We start from the raw sequence: 27,489 nt of genomic DNA on the forward strand, positions 1-27,489 counted from the left end.
CAGCAGGAAGGGTTAGGGTCAGGCTGCAGGGGGATGGTAAGTACACTGGACTTCACCCCTGAAGGAATCCCAGTGTCGGTATTCTAATACTAGCATCCTGACCGACGGTCATCCGTATGTATCCCTATCATAAAAGAACCTAACAGATGGTGTAGGTCATACAGTAGTTTCTTCCCATCCTCTAGAGATGCAGCATGTGAAATAGAACACGATAAGAATCAAGTGCAGGGAGGATTACAAACGTCTGGATCCTTCACGACAGATCAGTAACCTGAAAAAGCTTTTTTGTTGTAAATGAAGTATTTAAGTCAACCAAACAACCGTACGCTAAAATGACCAAATGTGTAGCCACAACGCCCTATATTAAAATGCACAAAAACATATCTTCTAAAAAAACCAGAGCAGTAGTTTTGTGCCTCAGAAGCGTGTCTCCTTCCTTGTTTGTAGAGAATATTAACATTTTAACTGGATGCAAAACTCAAACTACTGTATTAAACTCTTGTTATGTGCTGTAACCTAGAGCTCATTATAAATGTTATAATACAGTACTGCTCAATCATTTCTTGACCAAGGCTCAATCTACATATTGTTTTGTACCTTTAAAGAGGTGTTTCACAAAAGGATTGATTATTTCAGTGGTTCTCAAACTCGGTCCTCAGGATGGTTTTGGTTTTGCCCAGAGTCACCGTGTTTTTTTTTTTTTTTTGCTTTCAAATCAGGCTGCTTGACAAATCTATAATGTACTGCAGGTGGCGGAGCTTTGAAATGTACTGATATATTTAGATTTGCCAAACTACAGTATAAACTAATTTGCAGCGTATAAATAAAGCTGTCCATGACTGATAGGCTACATGTAACAACAGCCTAAATAAATGTATTTTCACTCCTTGAATTTTAATCCAGGTGCAAAGTTACTCCATTTTTTGTTTTGCTCCCTTATGGAGTACAAATGGGACCCATAGGGAGATTGAGAATCACCATCTGGAGGAGATACTCCTCTGTCCACTTTTAAATTGCAGCTAAATTAATCTGAGAATTTGCTTGTAGACAGAGAATTAATGGTACTGTTTAGTTTCATGGCGTCACTTCCCAGAAGATCGTATGTAAATAGTATGCAAAATCGCATGCAATATTTGCATAGCATTTGCATACGATTCGATCTGCGATTTAACACAACCCCACTATCCACGTCAGCCCGAAGCGTTGCGAGCAAAGTGTTCCCCTCCAAGGAGGCACGGTACGCATACTCCCGACCTATTCATACCCCCACTATCCACATCGGCGTGGAGTTGATTTCATAAAGTGTGGCAAGCGCAGCGAGCCACCGAGCCCGAAGCGTGGCGAGCGCAACTATATTTCCTAACCATAATGTGAATCACTTGCCACAAGCCAACAGTCCATATTCTGGAAATATACGGTACAGAACCTTCACAAACATTATGAACCTTTTGGAAAATTATAAGTTGTTTGAAGTTAAGCTGGCCATACATCTACAGATCTATTGTCAGATTGGGCTGGTTGAAACAGAATCCTGGTAATGGATGAGAGCAAATGACAGTTGACCATTTAGTTTGAAATGCTGGAAAACTGCCAAAAACCGTCGTTCAGATATTACCAGATTTTTGTTCCAACCAGCCCAATCTGACAATCGATCTGTAGATGTACAGATGGAGCGGGTCTTATTGTTGCTGGCGAATCGCCAGAAGCATGTTGCTGGTGATCCGCCAGCAACACGGCGCTCCATCTGACTGAGACGTGCGTGCGTCCCCCACGCACGCGCGTCTCAGTACCCGGGCGGTGGGGCGGTGAGGCGGACGCAATTCTGTCCGCCTCCCACTTCAGGGGGGTTCGGGGACCCGGTGTAGACACCGGGCGACCGCCGGCAGCACCGTCGGAAGGGGACGCGCGTGCACCTCGTGCGCGCGCGCGTCCCCTTCCGGCATACAGATGGCGCGGGGCAGGGGATGGCGGCTGGCGTCGCCATCGCCATCCCCTGGATAGATAAGTCCCGCTCCATCTGTATGGCCACCTTTACTGTAGGTGCATAGGCAAAGAGTAACTGCTCATCTAGCTTCCCTACTAATATAAGATATCTACCAGGTCTCACTGAAATCTGTAGTTCCAAGGCAAAGTAACAGGGAAGTCATTGTTGGCAAAATCACCATAAAGTGGGTGGGAGTTTACTAAAGGAAGGCTTGGAGCTTCAATAGTAAGTTACAACAACTCAAATAAACAGGAGGACATCCTACTTGCTGATCTCTGGAGGCCCAAGATACTAGTCCATAAGACAAATCTTTTCAAATGTGAGGACAGTGTTCAAAAGCAATGTTGCTAAAGGCATCTGCTAAGCAGATGGCATCCTCACCCAGAGAGGTAAAGATACAGTAGCTGTAGTAACATAACAGGAAACTATCCATCTGGTGGGAATCCTCATCGTTATGGAGCCTGGTGACAGGTAAAAAAAATATCTCTTAGGTAATGTAACGGTTTATAAATTGCCATAGACTTGGATGCTGAATCGGATGAGTAGGATGATTGGAAGAGCAGGTATCTAACATGGCAGCAATGTAGATCTATTATGGTTTCTCTTGGTGATCCATTCCTATCTATTTTCAATTCAGAAGAAATACAGTAGTAAATCAGCCATACCAAATAATAACTTCCACAATAACACAAGCACATAGTCATTTAGGGCCTTATTCTGGTTGGTGCGGTCCATTCCGAATTCTTTCGGAGGGCGGTTTTTAGCCGTCTGTGCAGGCAACGCAATGCGCATGTGCCACGCATGGCCTCCGTACTCGTTCTCACTAATACCATCCAGATATGTGCACCAAATTGACTCGGGAAATATGGGCGTAATATGGGCGTCATTCGGACCTACACAAGGGTGTGGTTTTAAAGTGGGCAAAACTGGGCGTAAACGAGGGAGTGCACGAACTCTGGTAGGCGTGCATTCGGACACGACCCTGACTGCAAACGAACCAACACGCATGAAATATGCGTTCTTCATAAGCAAGTTTCACTTTGCGGAGAGCACTTGTTCATGCGCTAGGCATTCCGTTCGCCCAATTAGTACGCCCGCACCTGAAGCACTCTCAGCTGAACACAATACAATCCACTCATTAGTGATTAATTACACTCTTTTCACAGGTTCAATTGGAACCACTAATGCCCCTTAAAACGGTATATTGCCGATTTTTGAGGGCAAAATACCGTTTAAGGCTGCAGTGGGAAAGCGCCAGAGTTGAAATACTGTTTAAAGTTAAACGGTATTTCAACCCGTTTCCAAAGCAGAGTTTTACACGGTAATCTACCGTTTAAGAGGCAATGGGAATGCATCTTAAACGGTAGAGATGATGGCTGATTTTTTCAGCCATCATCTCCGTGTGTGTACGCTGCCAGGCTGAAAGATTAACCACTTTCAGCCCGGCGGTACGCCCCGCTGCCACCCCCCGCCCCCTCCCCTCCTGTTATACTTACTTGTCCACGCTGCCCCGCTGTGTCCGGCTGGATGCCGTTAGCGACGCTGGTCCGGTCCGCCCCGCAGGTCCTCTTTTTCTTGTCCTCCCGGGTCCGGCCACATGCCCCGCCTCCCTCCGTCCTGCTCCACACGGAGCAGCACTGGCCACCAATGTTTTATTTTGTAAGCCAGTAATATATAGATTGCTGGCACATGCCAGCAATCTATATATTTCTGGAACCACTGGGCACCAATGACAATCCTAAGCCAGTAATATATAGATTGCTGGCACATGCCAGCAATCTATATATTTCTGGAACCACTAGGCACCAATGACAATCCTAAGCCAGTAATATATAGATTGCTGGCACATGCCAGCAATCTATATATTTCTGGAACCACTGGGCACCAATGACAATCATAAGCCAGTAATATATAGATTGCTGGCACATGCCAGCAATCTATATATTGCAGGCACCACTGGGCACCAATGACAGTCATAAGCCAGTAATATATAGATTGCTGGCACATGCCAGCAATCTATTTATTACAGGCACCACTGGGAACCAATGATTTAGTTATTAGGCAGTAATATATACATAGCTGGCACTGGCCAGTAATGTATATATTATGCCCCTTTCAGACCGCACTTTTAAAACGGTAAATTGCCGTTTTTTTACCGTTTTAAAACGGTAATGTGTGCGGTCTGAAAGGTCCAGTCCCACTTAACCGGTTAGAAAATGCCGTTTTTTCTAACCGGTTAAAATGCAGGGTCCTACCCGTTTCTGAACCGGTATTTTAGCGCAAAAATCGGCTCAGAAACGGTATTTAGGACCCAGCCAATGAGCTGGGTCCTAAATTCAGCACAGTGAATACTTAATGAGCGCTCATTAAGTATTCACAGCACTGGAGCCCCCCCCCCGCGCGTGTCGACGCCCCCCGCGCGCGTGTCGACGGCCCCCCCGCGTGTCGACCCCCCCGCGCGTGTCGGCGCCCCCCCCCCCCGTGTCGACTTACCCCGTGCCGGTATCTCCGTTGTGGTTCCCGGCACTGCAGCTCAGTATGCTCGGAAAGCACTTATGAAAAAAGTGTCTTTCAGAAAATGGCTGCCCCCCATACGGAAGACAGTTTTTTTAAACAGGGTTTCCTATGGGGCAGCCATTTTCTGGAAGACACTTTTTTCATAAGTGCTTTCCGAGCATACTGAGCTGCAGTCCACAACGGAGGTACCGGCACGGGGTAAGTCGACACGGGGGGGGCGCCGACACGCGGGGTGGGGTGGGGGGGGGGCGTCGACACGCGCGGGGGGCGTCGACATGCGCGGGGGGCGTCGACATGCGCGGGGGGCGTCGACATGCTCTCGGTCGACACGCGAGGGGGGGGGGGAGCTGCACGGAGGGGAGGGCTGAAGGCTGCACTGGCTTTGACCCTGTATTTGGAAAGTTTCCAAAAACGGGTCTGCCAGTGTCAAAAAATCGGCACTTAAACGGTAATATACCGTTTAAGTGCTGCGGTGTGAAAGGGGTTTTATCTGGCAGACCCGTTTTTGGAAACGTTTCCAAATACAGGGTCAAAGCCAGTTATGCGGTCTGAAAGCAGCATTACTGTCCACCATGGGTTAAATTGAGCCGACACATAGCACAAATGTTGACGGCTGCGGGATTTGTACGCACCACTGGCCCCTCCCCGTCCTTTTATTATGTGAAAACAACTGTGGGTGTGCACCTTTTTAACACTGAAAAGCCCATTAAAGTCACAGGCACTCATTTGTGCTGTAAAAACGTTTTGAAGAGCTAAAACGTTTTACCTGCAATGGGAATGGTACTTAAATGGCATTTAAAACTGTAATCTGCTGCAGTGGGAATGCTAAATACCGTTTAAGATTACCTGTAACTTAAAACGGGTCTGCAGTGGGAAAGCAGCATAAGACAGGTAATGGGGCAACAATGAATTAATAACACTTAACATGATGTAAGGGTTAATCTAAAGTGGTACTAATGTGTTTAAGTATCAATTAGGAATTCATTGATTACAATTACAAACAATCCCTTTTTTATGATGTTGCCTAATTGCATAAGTGTGTCATGTGGTGCTGTAAGACCATGCAGAATCTTTGTATTCCCACCGCACACGTACGGTTTGGATGTTGTCCGAAAACACACCCTCTTCTTAGAGAGTGAGTCCGACCGAATGCGAATGACCTGTGGGCGTTTCTTCTTACAATGTCCGCACAGCGTGGCGTTCGGTCAGCTCCGAAAGAATTCGGAACGGACCGCACCAACCAGAATAACCTCCTTAGTCTTATGATATTGCTATGAGGTTCCATTATTGAAACTGTGGAGTAGCAAAGGAGAACGCACTGAAGACATAGCTGAGTCTTTGAAGGAGAGTCAAGCAAGTGATTGGTTAGCTGCCAGAGCACTTTAGGCAGGAATCATTTTGTTTCCTCACAAATAAGGTCACTGTAACTAGCTCACTAGCTGCCTAACCATCCAATTTCAGAGCACCACAAAATGAATGGTTCCACTGCTATCGAATAGAGCACACTATGAATAACATTGACACATTATAGAGGCCAAGGAGGGAAGGATGCACTAGTCTAGTCACAGCAGAATGTGGCAGCTGCAGGAGGTAGTCACACAGCAGGGTGTTTTACACGGGAACTCAAGTGAAGCAGTGAAGATTCAGGAGAAAGTATGGCCGAAAGGAGGAAAGGAGGAATGAGAAAAACCTTAAGGGAACTGTTCTGTTCACCAAAAAAGCTCCAGGTGTGGGGGGGCAAGACAGCTGCTCCACTGCTGATGATGGCTAATGTTTGTGGAAGCCATATCCTGTAGCCATTGGTGTGGTGCTTCTAGCACATTACAGTCTGTATTTCAGCACTGATATGCATACCAGAACTGTGCTAGAAGCACCACAGCAGGGGGTGACACACATGACAGGGAAGAGAAACTGCATGGGTTTTGAAAGAATGGACTGCAGAGCTGTAATGCTGCATGTCTGTCATGGCATCCAGGCCACACACGCGCACACACACGCGCGCACACACACACACACAATATAAAATTAAAATAAAGTGTAGCCATATCTGAAGATATTTTAATTGTCAACATGCATTGGATCAACAGTACTAAGGTCGACTGGGTTAGAAGGTCGACACACACACATTAGGTCGACAGTCAAAATGTCGACATGAGTTTTTCATGGTTTTTTTAAGCCGATATGTGCCGATGGGTGGTATTTCATGCCCTACCATCCACTAGGGCAGGGCTGGGCAACACTGGCCCTCCAGATGTTAATGAACTACACATCCCAGGATGCTTTGCATTAGTTTTGCTATGTGGCCATGCTGAAACTGATTAAAGGCATGCTGGGATGTGTAGTTCATCAACATCTGGAGGGCCGATGTTGCCCAGCCCTGCACTAGGGCATGGAGGGAAATAGAATACCGTGCCCGAAGCATGGCGAGTGCAGTAATACACTTTGACGGTGTCCATGTCGATATTCAGAACATAAAACGTGAAGAACTCATGTCGTCTTTTTGAATGTCGACCTAGCCATTGTTGACCTAATGCTTGTGTCGAACTTCCAAACCAGTTTGGTCTACAGCAAGTTGGTCGACAGTCATTAGGTCGACATGTTATGTTGACATGGGGAAAGGTCGGCATGGTTCTAGGTCGATATGGGTCTAGGTCAACAGGTCGACACAAGTATTAGGTCGTCAGTGTCTAGGTCGACAGTCAAAAGGTCGACATGGGGTTTCACACTGGTTTTTTTTACCCATATGTCGACACCGTCGACATGGACACCAGTGCACCGCATCCCCTTGCATCGCTCGCGATGCTTTGGGAACGGTGCCTCGCTACGCTCGGCACACTATTTGATTCTCCCACCACACCCTAGTGGATGGTAGGGCATGAAATACCACCTGTCGACCTTTTGACTGTCGACCTAGAACCTTGATGGCTAACCTTGACACTCCAGCTGTTGTTGAACTACACATCCCAGCATGCTCTGCTTCAGTTTTGCTACTTGGCCATACTAAAACTGATGCAGAGCATGCTGGGATGTGTAGTTCAACAACAGCTGGAGTGTCAAGGTTAGCCATCAAGGACCTAGACATTGTCGACCTAATGCTTCTGTCAACCTAATGACCTGTTGACCTTGACCCATGTGACCTAATGATGGTCGACCAACTTCCTCTAGACCGTTTCCTGTCAACCTTCAGTGGTTGACCCAATGCATGTCAACCTAATGTGTCGACCCAATGACCCATACCCATTTAACAAGCCCCAGTGCGGCCCTCAAGTATCTGCTGGAAGTATTAGGTGGCCCTCCAGCTGAAATAATTGCCCTGATCTAGGGCTATATCCGTTTAACATACAGTACAGTATAAGCTTCATAAATGGACAAGGTTGTATTAGTGCTGCTGACGGTTGTAAGAATGAGCACACAGGAAGTGGTTGGCCAGTGCGGCACAGACATGCATACTGTATACTGTAGCTGTAAATTACCGCAGTGGCATTGCCGTTTGTAAATGGAAATATAATGTGGCATAAAAATATAGAAATGCTGTATAAATGGAGGAATGTTTAACAGTTTACCTGTTTTTAGGAGACTTTTTCAATTCTAAATAGAATATTAAAGCAAAGTTGTACAGGGTATGCATGAAAACTATACAGCACTGTCACGGATGTCATTTGTAAAAACATTAGCATGATGTAAAAAGTTACCTATGGGAATGCAGGGTGAACTCATTCCCATAGAATGTACTTGAAAGGTATTTGATCTTTGATCTCTGTACAAAGCTATGGTAAGAAAAAGACCATTTAGAATCAGTAGTGGAGGTAGAAACTTAAGATCAGCATATAGGGCCAGGCAGTGGAAAATGAAGGTCCATACACATTTTGCCCAGCGTGTATGGACAGCGATGAAAGCGGTCATCACCGGGCTGTACACACTGGGCGGCTTTTAGCTCAAAGCTGCTCAAACTCAGTGTTTTCAGCGGCTTTCATCTCAAAATCGCCCAGTGTGTGTGGGCATTAAGTACCACTGTGGGCTGTGTCTGGGGTCTCTGAGGCAGACAAGGGGGGTATTCTGGTTCATTCGTTCAGATGCAAATTTCTATCATTGCGAGTCAACCAGAACCAGTGGCGTAACTACTGTAAGGCAGCCCCAGCAGCCGCTTGGGGGAGCAAGAGGCAGCAGGGTCTGTGTGGGCGCCAGCACCCGCTCAACGCACTGACATGCTGCTGCCTGCCGCTGCCTGCTGGCTGAGCACCGGAGGGAAGTCAGCCTTGACAGAGACGACAAATCTACCCACTGATTTAATTGACTGTACACAGAGCTGGCTATTGGCTACTATGTAAAGGATGGGTGTGCGAATGGGCGTGCTAGGGCGGCCTCTCCCGCATCTGAGCCAGGGGAATCAGATGTGTCTGCTGGTCTCTCTGCCTCTCTACTGTTTCAGCTTCTCCGCTGGGGAAAACCGCTGGAGAGGAGCCCAGGGGGCGCCACAAACTTTTTGGCAGGGGAGAGCAAAATATATAGTTACGCCACTGACCAGAACCCACCATTCGCACGGAACATACGTTTGTATGGCATCCGAATGGATGATTTGCATATACATCCATTCGCATGACAGTAGGAACCTCCCACATCTTTTGATGGTCCCCAACCTTTGAAAGATGCGGTGCGTACACGCATATATAAAGTGACTCTCAGGTTACTTTTATATGTGTGTACACTCTCGGTGAAATGCGCGGGAGCTGACACCGGGTGATGCTAGTTGCATCACCGGGTAATTACCATAGGAACGCCCATCGTTTCATGTGAACGCCCATAAAACACTGGGTGTTCCCATGGAAAAGTACCCCTGGCCGTCGACCCCCGCCCACAAAGTTGGGTGCGTGCACCCAACAAACAATTTGTTCGTCATGGGCGCACGCACATGTGCAGAAAGGTGTCTGCGCAGACGCTAAACATCACCCCCGTGCTAACGCATATACACTAATGAATGGACCTGAATAAATGCCAAAGTATGCTGCCCAATTCTTTTATGCATGGCCACAAACTTTTACTGGTTATATGGATAGTTATATGGATATACCTCGCAGTCATCTGTTATTAAGTCACCTGTAGAGTGTTACAGCTGTAAACAAAGCAGAATGCAGGAAGAATTCTGATTTGCAGGAAGTCTTCTGTGAATGGCATATTTCCAGCACAACCAAAGTTGTTGACAAGTATACTAAGCAAATAGTGCACAGTAGGGGATATAAAAGTACTCTCAGTTACAGTGGTGAGTGTAGTGTACACCAGTAGCGCACGCAGGGGGGGTTTCTGAGTACCCCCCAGGAGTCTAAGGGCCCTAGGCTTAAAGCTGAGGGTCTCCTCTTTCAATCGGTACAAGAATTTTTAAAATCGGCCCTTGGGAACCGGAGATATCTGACTTCAAAACAGTGGTCCCCATCCAAGCCTGTTAATTGTTCTTCCCAGTCAGATATTTCAGGTTCTGTCTGAGTTAGAGTTTTTCTGAGGGTATATTCCAAAATCTGGGACTCTCCCCCTTTGATGGACAATAGGAGCTTGTCTCTTCTGTTCCCAGAACCAGAGATATCAGCCTTCCAGCAGCTGGTTACTGCTCCAGCTCCACACACCTGGTATGTAGTTTTATATACTCGTTGTCCGATTGCTCTGCCTCCTGAACTCTGATCCCCTAGTCGCCAATACCATTTGGTAGGTGGGATTCTCTAGTTTTTAATTCCCTTAAAATCTAAGAAATATATTTCCGGGAACTGGAGATATATGCAGACAAGCATGCTGTCCTCCCACCAGAAAATTATGAATAATAAGCCCACTCCACTATACACCCCTCCTCTGCATATTAAACATCCTGTACAACCCTGGAAGTTATGTATCAGGGCCCCTTCATTCAGCCCAATGCCCCCTTCTCCCACCATCTGTGCAGTAAAGGGGTAATTAGTGGAAATTACTGATCCAGGCCCTACATGCTGAGCGGTTGATATAATTCCCTCTACCATCTGAGGGACATCAAAGCTTCCCCCACCCCTACCGCTGGAGGATTGGTAGGGGCCCCAATACATTGCTATGCCCAGGGGTCTACACTGCTGTTATGTATGTATGTATATATATATATATATATATATATATATATATATATATATATATATTTTATTATTATTATTAATTTGGTCTATCTATAATACTTTAACTGACCCGGCATATACTAGGTCACCTAAGTGTCCATCCGTGCTTTGCTCCGCCCCTCTGGAAACCCTCTTCTGAAAATCCTGCGTTTGCCACTGTACACTTATTCCACCTGGTAACGTGCTACAGAAAAATACACTATGAGAAATATCATTAAAGTTTTCTGCGGGGCAAACGATATACTGTAGTGCAGTGGTACTCAAGGACCCCCAACACGTTGTGATAAAGTATATAAAAGTATGTATTTGTTTCTTTATTGAGGTTTGGCATATTTTATCAGCAATCACAATTTTGAAAGTAATTATATAGACACCATAATGTTGAAAGGTGCCATTAGTCAACAGGCAAAATGTCAATTTGTTTAAAAAGCAGAGAACCACAAGGTTGACTTGCAAAATGACAACATGTTCAAAAGGTCATTAAAAAAAAAAAGTTATGGGGTGATTCTGGTTGACTTGCTAAGCAGTGAAAAATCGCCGCTTAGAGAGCCATCCAACGATGCCCGCAGGGCGAGTGAATGCCCACCCCCCACGCGGCCCGATCATCCCAGCTGCTTTGTGAATGGATGTTTAGCATTTGCAGGGTAGCGTACGGGAGGATTTTCCCCTGTCCACAAATATGTCAGTCTTGACTGAACTATATTAGCGCCGTCTGGTCCGATAACGGGGATAAAGTAGCCGAAGGCGTCCGCACAGCAGCCCTGCACTTACACATTTGTGAATATGCTCATGCGCAGAGCGCAAACATCGGTCCCCGATGCAAATATGCTGGGGTCCGAACAGATTAGAATGAGGGTCTTGAAGCGGTACCACATTGTGGAAGTTAGTCCACTTCCTCATATGAACGGTGCATTGTGTTTCTCTGAGACAACTTACATACAGTATAACATAAAATTGTTAATAGGTCACTAAGCACAAGGTTTAAATAACATGTTTTGTGCTGTGTCTAGTGACTGTCAGTGGAGCGCCCTGGAATCTAGTAGCAGCAACAAGTATAAACCAAAAGAGAGGAGAAGAGAGAAAAAAAAAGAAGATACTCTGGGCCTGATTCATACCCGCTCGCTAACCAGCTTTCTTTTGCTGCTTGGTGAGCTAGGAAATGCCGCCCGGCCAAACAAACCCCCCCACCCCCACCCAGCCTTCAGCATCCCCTCAGTAACATGCAATGGTTTGTCCAAAAAACACATTTGCGACTGAAGGGAAGAGAAATAAAAGTCAGTGAAAAAGTATTTTATTTCTGCCGCTGTTCGCCGAAAAGGGGGCGGGTGATGATGTCCCGTCATGGGCCGCCCACCCTGAGTAGGCATCAGTCTACCTGTGTTCCCCGGGGGATGCCCATAACTCAGTGAAAAACATACTAAAGCAAGGCAGGACCCATGAAACAATAATACCTCGTGAATGAAGAGTAATGTACTAAAGGCAACCAAATACTATGGGCTGTATTCAATGAGAATTATTCTCCGTGCATGGCAAGAGTTTTTTTCTCCCGCCATGCCCTCGCCCTGTTCCGGAGGGCTCGCTGCCACTCCTGCTCCCACTATTCAATGTGGTTAAGACTCTCCGCCACTCGCGGCGAGTCTTAACCCCTGCAGCGGACGAGCGTCCGTGGCAGGGAGCTGGCAGGGAGCCGGGGGACGGTGGCAGTCAGGGAGATTAAAGTCTCCCTGGCTGCCCCAGAAAATATGTGGAGGGGAGGTGGGCTCCCCGGGACCCAGGTAGCACAAGCTGCCCCCCCTATAGCCAGCGGGGGACCCAGTATTCACTGCACCCGATCGTGCATATGTAATGATCGGGTGCAGTGAATATCTAATGAGCGGCTCGAGAGCTCCGGCCCCCTGCTGGCTGCTCCGTGTAAAAAAAATAATAATAATAATTTAAAAAATATATATTTTTTAATTAAATATATATTCATGTGCTATAAGCACATGAATAAAAATAGCATGCCCCTTCACAGAAAAAAAATCCTGATTTTTTTACACCAAAATTTTAAAAAAAAAACTTTTAGTTTAAAAGTTCACATTACAGTTCTCCGTGAAAAGATAGAGAATTGCTACACGGAGAGACACGGCGAAAATCACTTAGAAAGACGGTGAAAATATCACATTGAATAGGGTGGTTCACTTTTGGAGAGCAAAATGCTCCTTCCAACGCGAAACAGCACAAACTCGCCATAAAACACGGCAAACTTTTCTCATTGAATACTGCCCTATATCATACACATTCCTCATTACAATCACATCTCACACACATGTATACATTGGGCATCATTCAGAGATGTATGGAAAAATGACATTGTGCATGTGTTCCTACAATGACAGTTGCAGTGTTACTGACATGCTGCTGGTGTTTGGGGATGGTGACACAGAGTATTCCAGAAAGTGAGGGCCCCATTTTGGGGGCGAGCCAAAGCCAGTTCCTTGCAGGACCTGCTCTGTACCTGCTCTGACAAGTTTCATGTAAACCATCAGGTCCTCAGCCAGTATTGATCACTTGTACATTAGATAACCTAATCTGCATATTATCAGATATGCATAACAAGTCATGATGAGATGGCTGGATGCCTAATAACTAGGAGTCTACTGGTGTGATACTGTATCCGCCACCGTGTATTTCTCATCATCATCATCATCATCATCCGCCACCGTGTATTTCTCATCATCATCATCATCATCATCTTTCTGCTGGATTTGCTTGCATGTGGGACTTTACCCCCTGGACTACCTACTCTCCCTTCACCCCAATGTGGGCCTGATTCACAAGGTGTACACAGAATCTCCAGCAGCTGCATCTAATTGCAGTCCCTTATTCATCTCCATGCACTTTCCAGCATTCTTCCCCAAACCATCCACTTCTCGCTCAGCCATTGCTAATTGTCCCGTCTCCTCCCTGGTTCGCTCTCAACCCCCCAGTAATTCCTTTATGTTAGTAACTGTATTTTTAGGGGTAAATTCACTAACGCGTGAGTTTGTAGAAGTAAGAAAGCTTGTCCATAGCAATCAGATTCTAGCCAATATCCTCTAGAAAGTGCTAGATACATAAGTCAAATCTGGGTATGGGTGAAAACCAGACAAGACCCTGGAATACCTGTCCAGAAGGGCTGCCTATGACAGCTGTCATCAGGGAGAGGAGGAGGAGGGGGAGAATAAAGCCTGTTCCGGGTATGTAGCAAAAACTGGAATGGTCGGACCACACGGGGAGGATGTAATCTCCCCTTCATCCTGTCCCTGGTGAAAGCTATCACAAGCATCCCCCTGGACAAGACAGGACACTACACGCTCCGAGTAGTAGTCCGGTGTTCCGGGGGCTTGTCTGGGTCCGGGTTTAACTTCTGATTGGTTCCTATGGGCAACATCTCTCACTTCTAAAGACTCACACTTTAGTAAATGTACCCGATATTGTCCTGCTTACTTCAACTTGAAATAAGTAGCCTTGCCGTAAACACAGCTGTGTGATGAAACAAGAAGTTGTCTTGCTTACACTACATTCATACAGAAGTACATATGCTGATGCTTTGAGAAAAATGCATTGTTACATATTGGTTTGATAAGCTCAGTCTGCACAGAACCACATGTATGTATCAGAGAGCCGCTGTGCTGTATATGCAGAGCACACATGTAGGAAATGTGCTGTAGTTGCAGAGAGGAGATGGGACTGTTAGTAATAGAGGATAGAGCAGCCTCTGTCTTCCTGTCTGCAGCCTGGAACGTGCTTATACCCAAAGCAACTAACAAAGCAACAATAAAGCACATATACAGTACATACACATACATACATGATGCATACATACATACATGCATACATACATACATGCATGCATATAGCAACAGCAACACATTAACCTCCTCAGTGCTGGAAGCTGTACCATCACTGCTCTGCCTCTGCCTATCCCACTTCTTCCTATACTAGTCTAGAACATGATTAGCCTGCTGCAAATGCCAATGGTGCAATGAATATACTCACCATACACCATGGCCCCTCCAGTTTCGTGGAGAAACCTGAAGCGACGGTTCTTGAACAGCCAGATAGTCAGGATAGTCAGGATGAGCAGAAAGTTGAAGCCCAGCAGCTGCAGTGCTCCCAGATGCTGGAATAGGTCCAGGCTCCTTGAGACTCTCTGTGACTTGTCTTCCCCCATGCCGAGTTCCTGCGCAAAGCCTATGTGGCTACTTTCATTACAATTGTAACTTATGAGTCAATACCCAAGTCTGACATAACGGCACCCTAGGAGGGGCTAATCAGTGGCTTGCAGCTGGGAAGCTCCTGCGGCGCGTTGCATGCTGGGAGTCGTAGTTCCTAGGCAAGCGCCAACGTGCGGGCGCTATAGTAACTCTGGCAGTCCCGGAACTACAACACCCGGGAGTGGCTGCTGTTGCTCATCTATTAGAAGCCAGGTAGAGACAGTGCCAAGGTGATGGTTACCTGGCAAACCCTTCCTTGCAGTTATGCAATAAGCAAAGCAATGACAGCTATTGTCATTTTATGCAGATGGACTTGCTGCTGCTTACACAGGGGGGCTGTATTATACTCAGATGAGTCTGCCAAAACCGGAAACTTTTACTTTTAATGACAATTGTGGACATAGTTATGGATGACTGGCAATTTACAAATGTATTTATTTATTAAATGTATTTATTTACTAATTTAATTTATTTGGTAGAATAACTGCAAACAAATAAAAATAATAAAGGTGGGACATCTGCAGGCCTGGGGAGATCAGTACAAATAAACAGTTTCCCAATTGGAATTCATCTTATCCCCTTTAAATACATTATATTTGTGTATTTGTTTATTTTAAGTAATAATGCTCTGACAAGGAAGAAATGTCAACCGATAAAATGGCTGCAATAGACTAGAGTACAATTTAACAGCAAATGCCGTATTTATTTGTGGTTTTACAGAATTCATACACACAGTATATTACATGCATACAGTACATACTTACAAACAAACAGTACATACTTATAAACAGTACATTACATGCATACAGTACATACAAACAGTACAATACATGCATGCAGTACATTACATTCAGTACATTACATGCATAAAGTACAGTACATACATACAAACAGTTCATGCATACAGTAAATACATACAAACAGTACATTACATGCATGCAGTACGTTACATGCATACAGAACATACAAACAGTCCATTACATGCATACATTATATACAAAGAGTACATTACATTAATAGAGTACATGCATACAGTACATACATACAAACAAACTGTACATTACATTAATACAGTACATGCATACAGTACATTACACGCATACAGAACGTACGTAGTACGTAAGTACATACAAAAAAACAGTAGATTACATGCATACAGTACATACAAACAGTAGATAACATGCCTACAGCATGTAATATGTATAGTGGGGATATTCTCCATAGAAACCAATAAGATGTTAGCTGTCATTTTTTTTTAATCCTAGAAAATGAAAGACAGAAATTTAATAAAACTTCTAAACATTAAAAGAGATGATTTTGCCCATAGTAGTAACCAATCCGATTCTGTCTATTATTTCTCTGTTGCATCCTACAAAATGATATACAGAATCTGTTTGGTTTCCAAACACCACTTCTTTTCATTTTAAAGGTACCCATATGTTCAAAATAGGGACAGCGCACGCTGAAGATGTGTGACAAAAAATGAGGGGGTTGGCTTCATTGGGAAGGGGCGTGACCCAAAATAGTACTAATCAGATCTGGATTAAGGCTTTGAGGGGCCTGTGGTACTCAAGATGGGGGGCCATTATTTCTAGTACTTCATGTAAATGTACGATTCATTTTATATACATTATGTGTACATACATGCATACTAGTAAGCCGGCTCGAAGCAAAAGCTGTGAAAGCTAGTCTGCTACCTTCTGAGTTCGTGCATGTGTGAGAAAGAGGTGTAGTTTCACTCTCTGCCAGCAGATGGCAGTGTTTCTGAGACTCACAGACACTAGACATATAAATAGATGATGTGTGGATATTTTATATATATCTGGAAATATAGATGGATGGAAGCGCTTCATAGTGCAGTATCACTTTTATTAAAAAGATTATTCACTTTAAAACAGTTGAGCACAGATATTAACAACTCGTACCCAGTGGCGTAACTATAGCACCGCAGCCCCCGCGACCGCGCGGGGGGGGGGGGGGGCTGTGCATTTAGCATACAGTTCTCTGAAACTGTCTGCTGTATGGGGGTGGACATTTTTTGGTGGTCCTCATAGCTGAAGAAGGGAGCCAGGACCAGCGCGTACTGAACATAGGTAAGACTGCGGGGGATTGGGGGGTTTGCATGGGCGGCGGGGCGGGGGTTGGTGCGGCGGGGCGGGCGCCGTGTGCCCTCCCTTTAACGGCAGGGGGGGGGCGCCCAAAACCTAGTTATGCCACTGCTCGTATCCTGCTATTCAACAGTGTGGGCTAGACTACCACATGATATCAAGGTTTACCCCCGTCACCGTCAGTATCTTTGGGTGCGTCTCTCGGGTCCCGCTGCAGCATCTGTGTCCGACAGACATGCTAGGATGCTGGCAAGTGTCTCTCCCGCACGTCTGACAAGCGGCCGGCTGGTGTATGCATTTGGCATGCCTTACCAGGTGCATACACACCAGCCGGCCGCTTGTCAGACGTGCGGGAGAGGGAGAGATGCTTGCCAGCATCCTAGCATGTCTATTCCCAGGATTCCTCAAATGCAATTCATTTACAATTCATTTGGAATTCAATGCAATTCAATTCTCCAATATGTTCACTGTGCCCTGAGCAGTCTCTTACCTCCTCCTCCTCCTCCTCCTCCTCCTTCGAGACAGGGCCTGGGCTGGGTGTGCTGGGTGGAGTCTGGACTCAGAGCCGCAGGGTGCGGCTGCTGCTCCGGGCGGGTATGCGCAGCAGCTCCCACGTGGCTGTTATATTATAGTTGTGTACAGTGCTTCTGCGCATGTGTAAAAGCTACAGTTTGAGCCTGAGAAAGGAACAGCACTGCGTGATCAGAGAGGTCTGACCGTGGAAGACGCTGCTACAATGTTATTAAGGGCAATATAGGAGGAAACTTTTCGAAGGACAGAACTTACAAAAAGAAAGACTGTCCTCCCTAAAGGTGAACGCTTGGTCACCTTAATAATAGGCACATGTCAAGTGTGTAATTTTTATTTATGCTGCCCAGTCTCAAAATATTCCCCAATGAGCGCATTTTAACCAAACCTAACATTATGTAACAGATTTCAAATCAGTATTATAAAAGCAGTTATATGTGTTCCGCAGGACAAGATCAGCCCTATCTGTGTCTCTTTCTCCAAGACTGTAGTGTTACTTTGTAGGCTGCATAATCACACAGCTATGCTATTAAATTAATTATACGGAAACTCAATGCTTCACTCAGCTTCATGATCCTGACACAGTATCTATCACCAAGTTCAAAGTTCAAATATACTGCCTAGAAGATGCTTATAGAGATTTACTGTTTAGTGTGGAAGACAAATCACTGTAATTACTTGTTAAGAAACATTTTTCTCAAGAAGAAATTTCATATACCATTTCCTACTCTAATATATCTTCTTTCAATGTTGCAAGCCACCTACAGTACTATGCATGGAATTTGTTTTGGATTTAAATGTGATGGATAAAACCGATCTAAATGCATTATTTAATGCAATTGCCAGAAGGCTTGACAGCAGGTAAAGAGCCAACAATCGCATTCAGTGATATGACGCCATCTTCAGCCAGATATGAAATAATGCTGCTAAGCTCAGTGTAATTCAAATGAGGATATAAATCACCTATAAAGGGAAATAAAAGTCCAGTAAACTCATGCAGAAGCACATAGGTTTAAGTATTTGCAATAAGTTTTCCACCTTTGGTCTGAAAAAAAAAATAGAGACTTTAGTTAGAACAATAAAAGGTTAAACTAGTAATATTCCTCAGCCACGTCACTGACCTAAAAGAGTAAACTTAGCAATGTGGGTTGTACACTGGGTTGGGGCCTACTTACCAGATAAATTCTTAATGTGTCTCCATGCCTTTCAATTAGACTTATTAGCAGTGGCGGTTTTTACCTATGGGCTGCAGGGCTGCAGCCCCTCCAATTAAAATCCACGACTGTTCTCTGCCTAAAGTGAAGCCAGATGCAGTCTGTCCAGAACTCTGAACAAATAACTGATTTAAACTCGCAGGGGAGGAAAGGTGCCCCCCTTGGGAGCAGGAGCCCAGCAGCAGATGACTCCATTGCCCCCCATAATTATGACTCTGACAGAAGACACTATAACCTCTGTCAGGGGAGCACCTGGGCCAGAGCACACTGATGTCACTGGCTTTCCCTCTTGTGCAGCAGCAGAACGTAGAACCTGGCAGCCAGAATACAAGCAGGTTCTTCTTCCCAACCAGAGGTGAGATAGGAGGGGGCGAGGGCTGTAAGCGACCCAGGTATCCCAGCTTACCTCCCCTCACCTCCATACACAGTAGGCTGTATATAAATTGCTATCTGATGAGAGCATTCGGGACTAAAGAGAGAGACACACAGAAATTCATCTGTAGCCGTGTCCTAGTGTGTAATTAGTACAGAGGCTGCTGTTCTTGCATGTGACAATATAGGATATTCACAAAATAATATTCATGCCCCCTTTCCTCTGAGCTCACTGCTACACTGCAGTCCTGTAGCGGGGAAAGGCAGGATGACATGTGGGGACAGTGCTGACAAGATATGAAGGGAAGGAGGAGTGGGGGTGGTCGTCCCATCTCAAGTTCCCCTCCCTAACCCCCCCAAAAAGCTTAATACAGCTCTACATATAGATGTTCCAACCTACCTATCAAAGTGTATTACTAATACTCAGTGGTACAAGTAAGGTGTGTCATTGAGAAATTAGAAGCTGGACCACTGACACCCAGCCACCATGCCACCTGACCACTGGTACCATTAACAAGCAGGTCACATTGATCATGGTGAGATAGACTCAAAGTCATCGCTGGCCATTCCCCAATAGTGAAGAGAATTGGAGGCATGGTCTGCGGACATGCCACGGGGACATATTCTCACAATTTGGTAATAATAACCTACTGTATACAGGACCCTGTTATTTTTATCCTTTTCATGTTTCAAATGTTTCAAAAGTGCAATTGTTCCATAATCACCCTTCTGTACATGAAAGAAAATATCCTAAATTACAGGTACGGTCTCCCTCTCACAAACAGCACATTAACCATTTGTGAGACACACACTCCAATAGCACTATAGATATAGTAAATGCTTTCGAGTTGTAGAATATAGAATTTAGGATTAACGACACACACTTCATGGCTGGAACACTGACCACAGCTGCCGCTATCTAATCAGCACAACACAGGACTAAGGGGTTCCAAAGCTTTAAATATTAAAAACTCCTGATGCAAAAAATGTGGCCATTACTAAAGGGTTTGGTAGAGTATGAATGGGCAAAGGAATGAGCACATGGGGTATTGGTAGCTTATATCAGTAATGGGTTAGAGCTTTAAACTATTAAGTAATATATTTTTTTTGCTATTAGTTTATACTGTATCTATTGTTGGTCAAACTTGATCTTGACCTTGACACCTGTAGAGGCTTAGCTAATTGGGCAAGTCAATGCAGTTTTTTCTATGGTAAGAAATAACAGTTTCAGAACTGCTAGTCCAGGGGGGGCCAACCAATCAGAGACAAAGAGACCTTATGTCCTCTAGGCCACATCCATGGTATAAAATACATTTTAAAAATCCACAACATAAAAAACAGTGAAAAAGCCAAATGACACATAAAATACATTGAGAAAGCCAGAGTCACATAATAAACTTCAGCTTCCCCTACAGGCCAACCTCATACATTGGTCGAAGTGGGAAATTTGAAGTGGGGGTATGGCATTATAGGAAATAAGCAGATTTTGAGGTACTTGTTTCCTATCTGGGCGCCCATCGCGGGCATCGCGGGTACATCGCATGTCATTAGAATGACATGCGATGCGACCGACGCGATTACCGCGATTTTTACATAGGGACCAATGTTAAATGTCCCAATTGACCTGCGATGACCGCGATTTACCATATGAAACAATGTTAAATGGATCAATTTCCCCAAATTATCATAGGGAACAATGGGAAATGGGGCAAAAACACCCCTGAACATAAAAATGTCCCCCCAAAAGTAGTTGACGCCACCCCGCCATCAACGTGAACCCGAAGCGTGGCGAGCGCAGCGAGCCCGCGAGGGGCGGCGGTACGCGTCCTCCGACCTTTTCATGCCCTACTATCCACTAGGGCGTGGAGTGAGAATAGAATAGTGTGGCGAGCGTAGCGAGCCACTGAGCCCGAAGCGTGGCGAGCGCAGCGAGCCCCGCGAGGGGACGCGGATACCTTCACAGTTATACGCGTCCCCTCGCGGGCTTCCCAGGTGTCCATGGCGATGCGGACACCTGGGAAGCCCGCGAAGGGACGCGTTTACCTGTGAAGGTATCCGCGTCCCCTCGCGGGGCTCGCTGCGCTCGCCACGCTTCGGGCTCGGTGGCTCGCTACGCTCGCCACACTATTCTATTCTCACTCCACGCCCTAGTGGATAGTAGGGCATGAAAAGGTCGGAGGACGCGTACCGCCGCCCCTCGCGGCCTCGCTGCGCTCGCCACGCTTCGGGTTCACGTTGATGGCGGGGTGGCGTCAACTACTTTTGGGGGGACATTTCAGTGTTCAGGGGTGTTTTTGGCCCATTTACTATTGTTCCTATGCTGATTTGGGTAAATTGATCCATTTAACATTGTTTCCTATGGTAAATCGCGGTCATCGCGGGTAAATTGAGGCATTTAACATTGTTCTCTATGGGAAAATCGCGGGCATCGCGTCTGGCACATCGCACCCGATTTTTTATCGTCCGCGATGCCCGCGATGGCCCTGATTTTACCCCCGATGCCCGCGATTAAAATCGTGGGCGCCCAGATAGGAAACAAGTACCGATTTTGATAAGCAGATGGATGCTAACACACTGAAAGATGTTGACACATGGACAGACATATATTGAGGCACAGTTGCTGACAGACAGACATTGGCACACTGACCGATGTTGATACACTGATGTTATCACATTGCTGACATACTAGCAGACACTGACACATGGATGCTGATACACAGACAAAGGTTGATGCACCGATGCTGACATACTAATGCTGACACACTAGCAGACACTGACAGATGGATGCGGTTACTCAGACATAGGTGGACGCATTGATGTTGACATACTAATGCTGACACACAGTCATTCAAACACTGACGCTGACTGCAGGATACGAACACAAACACAAAGGCCCTTATTCTGATCTGTGCGGATATTCCCGCATTCTTACGGAGCGGTCCGCACGCCACGGTGTTTTGCCGCATGCGGCCATCGTCCGTAGAAACGCCCACGTGTCCTCCGCATTCGGACGGACTCACTCTTTAAGAACAGGGCGTGTTTACGGACGACATACAAACCATGCGTGTGCGGGAGAAACACTCCGATTCGGCACGGTATTACAGAGTATTACAGAGTATGCTCGGGAATACCGCATCCGAACGGGAGCCAAGCGGTGCTACCGCACGTAAGCGGAGGATTTACGCCAAACAACCCACTATGAAGTATCTTCTGCAAGACATCACATGACCCACTTATTCAATTACCTATCCTCATAAAAAACTGCTTATTTGGAATTGGAATCAATTAGATTCCAATATATCCTTACAAGCATGCCTAACACATGCATAGCACACATTAACCCTTACAGCAATTGAAGTGCAATGGTTTCAATTAAAGCACTGACAAGCGTCCTATTAGTGAGTAATGAGTAAAGGAGTAGATTGTTATTGGGTTCAGGTGTTAATGGTTGTAGTCATTAGGCGTACGTTCGCCTACCGCATGAACGAGTGGTGTCCGCAAAGCAATAGTACACTTGTGGACACCGCACATTTCAGCCCTTTTTGCTCGCGTGCATTCGGAGTGGTTTCCGAATGTACGCCCCCCAACATAAGTGTACTCCCCCGTGTCCGCCCATGTTTCCGCCCCGTTTTGCCCACTTTGAAACTACGCCCATGTGTCATTCCGCATGACGCCCATAATACGCCCCTATTTCCCGACTGATTGCGGTGACCAGTTTTGGACGGGCTTTGTCCGAACTGGTACCGAGTCAAGGCGTGGCACATGCGCGTAGCGTTCTCCACGCATGCGCAGACGCCGTAAAGACGCGATCCGTAAGAACGCGGTAAAGTCCGCATCAATCAGAATAAGGGCCAAAGACAGATGCTGACACATACACTACTTACATACCCTTAAATACACTTACCTTATGTACCCACTCCATCCAGTTACCCCAGGAGGGTGCAATGTATCAAGCATGGTCACCAAGATGTAGTGCTCTGCCTTTAATAGACTTCCCACCCTCATATCCTGCCAAATCATATGAAGGGCTTCATCCACAAGACCTACAAGTATGCAGAATCGCCACGCTTTGGCTCCTCCTTCACTTACTCCATCTGTTTCTGCATCAGGGGAGTGACCCAACTCAAGCTGGCAGTGTCTGAACTGACTTCACGTGTGGCAAGTTAAAACAGTTGGAGAACCTTGCACAACATGGAAATCAGCCTCCACTGCGCATTAGTCAGGTGCTTCCCCCCTCCTTTGCCCATGTCAATAAACAACAGTATTACTGGACTGGACTTATACAGCAGTTCCAATGGACATTTATGGCAGTACCACTGGGCTGGACTTATAGAATAGTATCACTGGACTGGACTTATACAGCAGCACCAATGGACCAATGACAGCACAGGACACCAGCACTAGGCAGCACAGCTGAACAGTACACCACCAATGAACAGCACCATGTCGCCACCCCACGCATTCAACAGACCACCAGAAGCTGAGATTCTTCCTCCCACCACCCTCTCCAATGCTGGAGTGAAGATGGCGGCGGTAGCCAGTGACTTATTTTGAGCCCAGATCTCATGATATATGGCGGTGGGATTATGACGTTTTGCCTCGTTCTGAGGCCCAAGTCTGTCGAGAATACCCGAGCACTGTGCTCGGTTCCGGGCTCGGATTGGGGGTATTCTGCGGTATTCGGATTTCCGAATTTCAAACCTGCTCATCCCTAGTTGTTTTTCACTCTCCACTTTATCACTTTTTGAAGCTTAGTGCATCTGACCCTATATCTCTGTAAGCATTGATTACTGTTCTGGTTATACCGTGGATAAGTTGCTGTTATGAGTATGAGGCTTCACTCTTTCTTAAATCATTTAAAAAAAAACGAAAGCTCTTCTTTGGAAACAATTTTCTCCCTCTGCTGATCAAACAAGAAAATGCACAAGGCTTGAAAAGTTTTTTGTGATTCGAATGCTGGACATACACTAGACAAGTTCTCCCTTTGGAGAAGTCGCCCGGAATTCACCCCTTGAGTCGCCCTGGACCTTTTGGGGAGGCAGGATTGCAAGCAATATATCACATGCAGAAGTGGTGTAAGTTTGTCCCAGTTCCCCAGAGGCAAGATAAATATTGCTGCCCCCCACACACACACACACACACACACACATAGCAACTTATATAACTATATGTATGAATGTGTGTATGTATGTTATGTATAAATTAAAATAAAGAGATTGTGACATCTATGGTCCTGCTGGGAGGATGAATCAGGCACAGAAGCAATTTTAACGGCTTTCAATGAACTGATTTAAACTTGCACGGGGAGGAGAGATGGCTCCTTAGGAGCAGGAGCCCGATGGCAGATGACTCCATTGTCTCCCAGACTTGCGCCTTTGGCAAGTGGTTCCTTTGCATGCGATATATCAAATGCGATCCAAGCAAAGCCTTCTTGCTCAGAAGCAATCTAGCAGATTGTTTCTGCAGCCAGTTTAACTAGCAGGTTCTGGTGTGCATCGCATCCGACCTGCTCAGGGGTATTTTAAGGGAGGACCCTGTGTGCAGCCTCCTCCAGCTGGGCTCCCTCCTCTCTGCCGAGTGTAGCGCAGAGAAAAAGGGAATGAGTACTTACACCCTACTGCACATGTGTAGATCTCCGGAATAACGGTGTGGCAGATGTTTTTCTGGCTATTTCTGCAGCACTGCTGCCTCCGTCGCTGGATTTGGGAGTGTAAGCATTTAAAAAATTGGTGCAGCATATGCGGTGTGGGCCCACCTGGGACTAAGGGGCCGGTGTGCACAACGCACACTGCACCCTTTTTAAATACACAACTGGACTTGCTGTCAATCAAATGCAATTTGGGACTTTTCATGTGCTTGATTGCGGCAAATTGCATGCATATCGCTCTAGTGTATGGGGACATTAAGAGATAAATTTACCAAAGTTTCTAAAATTTAAGAGAAGTGATGTTGCTCATAGCAACAGATGAGATTCTGACTATCATTTTCTCGGATGCAATATAGAAAGCATAGAATCTGATTGGTTGCAACTGTATAAGCAACATCACCTCTTTCTATTTTTAGAAGCTTTAGTAAATGTACCCCTAACTTTCTGTAGCATAAGGGACAAGGTACAGAGTGACCAGTGTTGTAACTTATGGTTTTACCCCCCATGCCCACCCTCCCCATGCACCTCCTCGCATATCAGTCCATACAGAAACCCGGAGAACAGGGATCAGTATTCAGTGCCCCCTGCAAATGACAAATTTACGATGTCACTATTTACATAATAAAAGGACAGCACCCCCAATTTAAATAACGCTATATACATAATGCCCCTAATAGTGCTCTATACGTAATGCCCCCAGTAGTGCAAAACACATAATGTACTCAGTATTGCCATAAGCAGAATGCCCCCAGTAGTGACATATGCAGAATGCCTCATGCCCCAGCTTTTTCCTCCTCTTCTGCTGCTGCTGAGAGCATCAGAGAGAAAGAGTGACAGCATCTGGGAGAGACCATCAAGGAGAGAGAGCATTCTGGAGAGAGTAACAGCATCAGCGAATGCGAAAGTGTCAGGGAGAAAAAATGACAGTGTAAGGGAGAGAGTGTCAGGGAGTGAAAGTGACACAGGGAGAGAGTGTGTCAAAAAGAGCTCCAGGAAAAGAGGGCATCATGTGCAAAACCATGTGCTTGATTCACATTAACTCGCTAAGCAGCATAAATTTCACTTAGTGAGCCATCTAATGCTGACCGCCATGTGAGTGAATGTCCGTCCCCCACCACATTGGGAATATTCCCACCGCAATGCGAATGGATGTTTAACATAAACATCCACGTGCACGGGAGCGGACAGGGTGAAATCATGTGATGGTCACGACCATCTAATGATTTTCCCCTGTTAACAAATATAAGTCAGTCTTGACTGACCTATATTTGCGGTGTGTGGCTCCGAAAACGGGGCGGGCGGCTGACGTGCTGTGACGTCAGCTGCCCGCTTCTGGCAGGCATTCAGTCTGCATACACATGGGAATGCCCAGAGGTTTCATGGGGATGACCATAAAACGCCCAGAGTCTGATTGTACCTGAATCAGGCCCCATGTTTACAGCAAGTGTGGCAGATAATAAGTAACATGTGCAAAGAGAGTTAGATTTGGGTGAGTTATTATGTTTCTGTGCCGGGTAAATACACAGGGGTAAATGCAGGGATTTTATGAGGGAGTTTCCGAATGTATATGTGTGTGCGCATTTATACATATATATGAGATACATATGGAGGTCCGGCATCTTGAAGGAGGGAATCCCAACAGGGGTCAGGTAAGTATACTTATATAACCCTCCCTCCTCACAGCCTAAGCCTAGCACCCCACAGCATAACCCTAACCCTCCCCGCTAGTAATTAACCCCTGTACCCCACTACCTAAATCTAACCCCCACCCCACTGCCTAACCATAACCTCTCCACCCCACAGCCTAACCTCTGCAGCCTAGAACTAAGCCCCTACCCTGGTGCCTATTCCTACCAAACCCCTCAGTAGCAGTACCCCCTCCCAAAACATTCAGAAGCACCACCAGCCTCCTCCCCAGCCCTCAGTGCCCGCAGCAACCTCCTCCCCAGCCCTCAGTGTCAGCACCCCCCTACCCAGCCCTCAGTGGCAGTACCCCTATCCCCAGTAGCAGTACCCTCATCCCCACCCCTCAGTAGCAGTACCCCCCCTCCACAGCCCTCAGTGGCAGTACCCCCCACCCCACCGCTCAGTGGCAGCAGCCCCCTCCCCAGCCCTCAGTGGCAGCAGCCCCCTCCCCAGCCCTCAGTGGCAGTTACCCCCTGTGTCAAAAGCAAGAAAAATAAAAAGAACAAAAAGAGATCCAATACAGACACTGTCCCAACCCCAATTGAAGAAATAAAGATATTTAATTTAAGTAAAAGGACATTAACCATATATGAAGAGAAAGTCCTAAAAAGAGGTCTCAAATATGCCCCAACTCATAAGTTAGACTCCTTTGAGTTCTATGTCGACTTGCAAAAGTATATACGTAAACTAACCCTTAAAAAATTCTTTTTGAATAAAGATCCTGAAAAAGAGGATACTGGGGGTCCACCCAGATCCGAATTTAAATATAAATCCACATTTTATCCGAGTGGCCAAAAGGGTTGCTTTATTGACTGCTTCAGCAAAATGGTCTTAGAAGAAGTCGAACAAGCACTCAAAAAGAAAAGGAAGAGTTGCAATCTAACTCAAAAAGAATGGTCAGCTTTGAAAGCATTAAAAAGTGATAATGATCTTATCATTAAACCAGCCGATAAGGGTGGAGGGGTGGTCCTTGTGGATAAAGCTGACTATATCAAAGAAATTAATAAACAGCTGTTGGAAGGTAACACTTATGGAAAACTTAAATCAGATCCCATTACAAAAATTACAAA

The 27,489-nt window shown here is 45.9% G+C and overlaps 1 protein-coding gene across 4 annotated transcripts in view; it reads right to left on the minus strand.

The window, feature by feature from the left end:
• Window positions 1-14,941, minus strand: part of SLC9A9 (solute carrier family 9 member A9) — a 690,054-nt gene extending 675,113 nt beyond the window's left edge. For all 4 annotated transcript variants that reach the window (XM_083178000.1, XM_083177999.1, XM_083177998.1 and 1 more), the window contains exon 1: window positions 14,647-14,941. In XM_083178000.1, the coding sequence (XP_083034126.1) occupies window positions 14,647-14,821 (175 nt within the window). In that variant the 5' untranslated portion in view covers window positions 14,822-14,941. The remainder of the gene's footprint in view (window positions 1-14,646) is intronic.
• Between the last annotated feature and the right edge of the window lie 12,548 nt (window positions 14,942-27,489).

Source organism: Crinia signifera, chromosome 3, assembly GCF_055691185.1.
Source record: "Crinia signifera chromosome 3, ASM5569118v1, whole genome shotgun sequence".
In the NCBI taxonomy this organism is placed as follows: Eukaryota; Metazoa; Chordata; class Amphibia; order Anura; family Myobatrachidae; genus Crinia; species Crinia signifera.